This window comes from Carcharodon carcharias, chromosome 20 (genome assembly GCF_017639515.1).
Source record: "Carcharodon carcharias isolate sCarCar2 chromosome 20, sCarCar2.pri, whole genome shotgun sequence".
NCBI classification, from domain to species: domain Eukaryota; kingdom Metazoa; phylum Chordata; class Chondrichthyes; order Lamniformes; family Lamnidae; genus Carcharodon; species Carcharodon carcharias.
This window is the reverse complement of record NC_054486.1, coordinates 73,220,834-73,226,833: the sequence shown is the minus strand read 5'-3', so window position 1 is coordinate 73,226,833 and position 6,000 is coordinate 73,220,834. Positions and strand designations below refer to the sequence as shown.

The 6,000-nt window shown below is 46.4% G+C and overlaps 1 protein-coding gene across 6 annotated transcripts in view; it reads left to right on the top strand.

Annotated features, from left to right (window-relative positions):
• Positions 1–1,385: 1,385 nt before the first annotated feature.
• The window catches only part of LOC121292236 (exocyst complex component 3-like), a 52,024-nt gene continuing 47,409 nt past the window's right edge, over positions 1,386–6,000 (top strand). For 5 of the 6 annotated variants that reach the window (XM_041213964.1, XM_041213961.1, XM_041213960.1 and 2 more), the window contains exon 1: positions 1,386–1,828. In XM_041213964.1, coding sequence (XP_041069898.1) covers positions 1,794–1,828 — 35 coding nt within the window. In that variant the 5' untranslated portion in view covers positions 1,386–1,793. The remainder of the gene's footprint in view (positions 1,829–6,000) is intronic. The other variant, XM_041213959.1, reaches the window with a different exon arrangement.

Genomic DNA, 6,000 nt, shown 5'->3' with positions numbered 1-6,000 from the left:
AAAAGAAAAATCTTTATAATTTATTGGAAAAAAAAGGGAAGGGGGAAACAGAAAGGGGGTGGGGATGGGGGAGGGAGCTTACGACCTAAAGTTGTTGAATTCAATATTCAGTCCGGAAGGCTGTAAAGTCCCTAGTCGGAAGATGAGGTGGTTGTTCCTCCAGTTTGCGTTGGGCTTCACTGGAACAATGCAGCAAGCCAAGGACAGACATGTGGGCAAGAGAGCAGGGTGGAGTGTTGAAATGGCAAGCGACAGGGAGGTTTGGGTCATTCTTGCGGACAGACCGCAGGTGTTCTGCAAAGCGGTCGCCCAGTTTACGTTTGGTCTCTCCAATGTAGAGGAGACCACATTGGGAGCAACGAATGCAGTAGACTAAGTTGGGGGAAATGCAAGTGAAATGCTGCTTCACTTGAAAGGAGTGTTTGGGTCCTTGGACGGTGAGGAGAGAGGAAGTGAAGGGGCAGGTGTTGCATCTTTTGCGTGGGCATGGGGTGGTGCCATAGGAGGGGGTTGAGGAGTAGGGGGTGATGGAGGAGTGGACCAGGGTGTCCCGGAGGGAGCGATCCCTACGGAATGCCGATAAGGGGGGTGAAGGGAAGATGTGTTTGGTGGTGGCATCATGCTGGAGTTGGCGGAAATGGCGGAGGATGATCCTTTGAATGCGGAGGCTGGTGGGGTGATAAGTGAGGACAAGGGGGACCCTATCATGTTTCTGGGAGGGAGGAGAAGGCGTGAGGGCGGATGCGCGGGAGATGGGCCGGACACGGTTGAGGGCCCTGTCAACGACCGTGGGTGGAAAACCTCGGTTAAGGAAGAAGGAGGACATGTCAGAGGAACTGTTTTTGAATGTAGCATCATCGGAACAGATGCGACGGAGGCGAAGGAACTGAGAGAATGGGATGGAGTCCTTACAGGAAGCGGGGTGTGAGGAGCTGTAGTCGAGATAGCTGTGGGAGTCGGTGGGTTTGTAATAGATATTGGTGGACAGTCTATCACCAGAGATTGAGACAGAGAGGTCAAGGAAGGGAAGGGAAGTGTCAGAGATGGACCACGTGAAAATGATGGAGGGGTGGAGATTGGAAGCAAAATTAATAAATTTTTCCAAGTCCTGACGAGAGCATGAAGCGGCACCGAAGTAATCATCGATGTACCGGAGAAAGAGTTGTGGAAGGGGGCCGGAGTAGGACTGCAACAAGGAATGTTCCACATACCCCATAAAGAGACAGGCATAGCTGGGGCCCATGCGGGTACCCATAGCCACACCTTTTATTTGGAGGAAGTGAGAGGAGTTGAAGGAGAAATTGTTCAGCGTGAGAACAAGTTCAGCCAGACGGAGGAGAGTAGTGGTGGATGGGGATTGTTCGGGCCTCTGTTCGAGGAAGAAGCTAAGGGCCCTCAGACCATCCTGGTGGGGGATGGAGGTGTAGAGGGATTGGACGTCCATGGTGAAGAGGAAGCGGTACAAACGGGCTCGTTTATGTTTTGATGGTGAGGTGAAAGCTAGTTACAGTCCCCGATCTCAGCAATGTCAATATTTGAGCGGTGCATATCTCGTGTTGTTTTTCATCGTTACCTGTTCTATGAACCTGCCAGATCGAGGCTAAAGTGAAAGATCTTTGACGTTGAAGGTGGTTGAAACCATCAGTAGTTACAAAAATGTCTTTCCTTCTCCGTTCGTTCACAAATCTCATTCGCCCAATGCTCCACGCGGTCCAATCAGCATCTGGACTTTAATCAGAACCCGCCCAGGTGATCTCGGGACCCAGGTGATGATCTCAGGCGGGTTTTCCTAAATGATGTCGACCCCTGCCCGGCACCGAAGAACACAGTAAGTGGGATTTAATTTAACTCGTCGCTCTCTAAGCCGAATATTCTCATTTTATATATGTTTACGTTTTCTTTCTCTGTTTTGCCTCTAAACTGTAAGTTTAAAAAAAGTTCAACCTTACCTCTTTATTTCCTGGTTGATTACTTTTTGTTTCATTTTCATTAAAAGCTTCCATTTAGGTTTATTGAAAAGTATTTGTTTGCAATTTTGACAAGCGAATTGACCCTTAGTGTATTTTCCAAGTGTTGTTCCAAATTAACAAATAAAGGTGATGGCGTCGCCTGCTAGGCCTGCATTTGTTGCCCGTCCCTAATTGCCCTTGAGAAGGCGATGGTGAATATTATAACCATAAAAAGAAAAAAAATTGTGATTGGTTGAAATTTGTTGTATTTTTTTAAATGACAATTACTAATGTGAGGCATTGCAAGCCAGTGTGATATGTTGCTTGTGGGCTATTTTCATTCTTAACAATGACCTGGATTTGTGTGGTGATGATAGTGAAATCACGCCTTTGCAATCATTACTCCACTGAAACGAGCAGCAACTCCAGGACAAAAACAGAATTACCTGGAAAAACTCAGCAGGTCTGGCAGCATCGGCGGAGAAGAAAAGAGTTGACGTTTCGAGTCCTCATGACCCTTCGACAGAACTTGAGTTCGAGTCCAGGAAAGAGCTGAAATATAAGCTGGTTTAAGGTGTGTGTGTGGGGGGCGGAGAGACAGAGAGACAGAGAGGTGGAGGGGGTTGGTGTGGTTGTAGCGACAAACAAGCAGCGATAGAAGCAGATCATCAAAAGATGTCAACAACAATAGTACAATAGAACACATAGGTGTTAAAGTTAAAGTTGGTGATATTATCTAAACGAATGTGCTAATTAAGAATGGATGGTAGGGCACTCAAGGTATAGCTCTAGTGGGGGTGGGGAGAGCATAAAAGATGTAAAAAAAAATAAAATAAATAAATTTTTTTTTTCTCTTTTTATAATGGAAATAGGTGGGAAAAGGAAAATCTATCTAATTTATTGGAAAAAAAAAAGAGAAAAGGAAGGGGGAAACAGAAAGGGGGTGGGGATGGTGTGGGGATGGGGGAGGGAGCTCACGACCTAAAGTTGTTGAATTCAATATTCAGTCTGGATGGCTGTAAAGTGCCTAGTCGGAAGATGAGGTGTTGTTCCTCCAGTTTGCGTTGGGCTTCACTGGAACAATGCAGCAAGCCAAGGACAGACATGTGGGCAAGAGAGCAGGGTGGAGTGTTAAAATGGCAAGCGACAGGGAGGTTTGGGTCATTCTTGCGGACAGACCGCAGGTGTTCTGCAAAGCGGTCTCCCAGTTTACGTTTGGTCTCTCCAATGTAGAGAAGACCACATTGGGAGCAACGAATGCAGTAGACTAAGTTGGGGGAAATGCAAGTGAAATGCTGCTTCACTTAAAAGGAGTGTTGGGTCCTTGGACGGTGAGGAGAGAGGAAGTGAAAGGGCAGGTATTGCATCTTTTGCGTGGGCATCCCCACTAGAGCTATACCTTGAGTGCCCTACCATCCATTCTTAATTAGCACATTCGTTTAGATAATATCACCAACTTTAACACCTATGTGTTCTTTTGTATTATTGTTGTTGACATCTTTTGATAATCTGCTTCTATCACTGCTTGTTTGTCCCTACAACCACACCCCCACTCCACCTCCCACTCTCTCTCTCTCTCTCCGCCCTCCACACACACACCTTAAACCAGCTTATATTTCAACTCTTTCTTGGACTCGAACTCAAGTTCTGTCGAAGGGTCATGAGGACTCGAAACGTCAACTCTTCTCCGCCAATGCTGCCAGACCTGCTGAGTTTTTCCAGGTAATTCTGTTTTTGTTTTTGTTTTGGATTTCCAGCATCCGCAGTTTTTTTGTTTTTATCAGAAACTAAATTTGGCACTATTATAGACTTTGTCCCAGACCATCTTTGTATATCAGCTAAGGTAAAATCAACCTCCTTCCTATAGAAGCTTGTCATTAGTGGCAACATGCTCGAGATTGATTAGCCATACTTTTTGGGCATAGGGGTTGCAATTCAGAACCAGTCTATGTCCATGCAAACTTTATGTACCCATTCCAATCTCATTGTAGCATTGGCCTGAATAGCACCAGCACAGTTGCCTGCTCCCAAATGCTGCCTGCAGCTCCTGCACCCAACAGAAGGGCCTGGGAACATTGTTGGCAGACAATGTGGTGCAGCCAGCCAGCCCTTCTTAAAGGCAGGCAGTACCTTTTAAAGGGAAGCTACATTCAACAGAATTGCTACAAAGTAAATTATTGCAAAGTGAGGGCAGATTAACTTTATTTACACCTCTCCAACGGAGAGGGTAACAGAAAGGGTTCTACACTACAGAGAGGAAGACTTCAGGTAAAAGGCTTTGAAACCTTGCATGAGAAATTGCCTTATGTATTTCTGTTTGTAGTGGTGCTACTGAGGCCTTGCACCACTACCTGTGTCCCCATGCTGCTGACTGCTTCTTGCAGTCTGTACGACAGGTGTATCCCTGTGTGCACAAAAAATTTTGATTCACCACTATATTGGTGCCACACTGGCTGATGGTGATGCCAGAATCCCAAACTTAGGCAATGAATGTCCAGGCAGTGTTGTGTTTTTGTTGTTTACGCAAGAAAAAACAAGCGTGATGCTATAAATAGGGAGTTTTTCACTATTGCAAAGTGTTGGTAGTACTCTAAAATACCAGGACTTGCATCTAACATCCAGATATTCCCCTCACCCCTACACATGGACCAGTGCTCCTAGCCTCACTCCACCTCTCACATACTTGGAGATATTCAACCATGGCAGGCACATTACCCAAACCTAGTACCACATGATCATTGACAATCTGCCTGCTGTCCTGCATGATAAGGTGGCACACAATACAAGGCAGCAGAGCAAAGCCAGCTGGGGGCAAAGATTTCTGAATCTCTTGAGCCCTACAGAGGAGATGGTTCTCAGGATCATGGGGAAGGCTGCAATTGGGCCGTGAAATTCCACTGAAAACATTGAAGATGGTGACATGTTCCTGCCTTATCCTCCTTATCAACTCTCAGTTCACCCTCATCCTGCCAGCTGCCATGATGAGCATGCTCATGATGTGACCTTGGGCATTTTGCTTCCTACCCCACCCCACTTCCCTCACAGTAACTTTCCCCTTCTGAGATCCTGGTTTCAGACACTGTTACCTGCTCAATCACAGGAGCCCCAGGAGAAGGAAAGAGAGCAAGAACAGCATGAGGCTCCATAATTCTGACACTTAGTTACCAGCTGAGACACTGCAGGCACCTTTTGTATTGAGTTGGGATCACATGGTGACTCATGCAGGCACGAATGGCTTCAGCCAGGTCAAAGTTAGAGGATGGTTAACTTGCTAGCTCACTGAAAGGTGTGGAGGATTAGGTTGCAGACAAGTACTACAGCAGAAGACTGGATGAGGCAGCTTGCAGAAGAACACTGAATGGGCATGCACACCAAGATCCTGGATGCATTGGCTGTCCTGTCAGACAACCTCCTGTTATGGTCAAGGAGACTGGCTCCAACTTGGAAGAAGGCAAGATGCAGAGCTTGCACTCTCTGCAGTTTCCTTTCCATCTCCCTGTCATTCTGCAGACCCAGAGGATTGCTACTGCAGCTCCCATACATAATGCAGCTTTTGTGCCCTTGTCAGCAACTCTTCCCCTGCCACCCCTCCCTCCCACCACTGCTGTGAGGATGAGGCAACACTGGCAAAACCAAAAACTCACCAAAACACTTTCAAAATATTTTAGAGTACTACCAACACTTTGCAATAGTGAAAAACTCCCTATTTATAGCATCACGCTTGTTTTTTCTTGCGTAAACAACAAAAACACAACACTGCCTGGACATTCAATGCCTAAGTTTGGGATTCTGGCATCACCATCAGCCAGTGTGGCACCAATATAGTGGTGAATCAAAATTTTTTGTGCACACAGGGATACACCTGTCGTACAGACTGCAAGAAGCAGTCAGTAGCATGGGGACACAGGTCGTGGTGCAAGGCCTCAGTAGCACCACTACAAACAGAAATACATAAGGCAATTTCTCATGCAAGGTTTCAAAGCCTTTTACCTGAAGTCTTCCTCTCTGTAGTGTAGAACCCTTTCTGTTACCCTCTCCGTTGGAGAGGTGT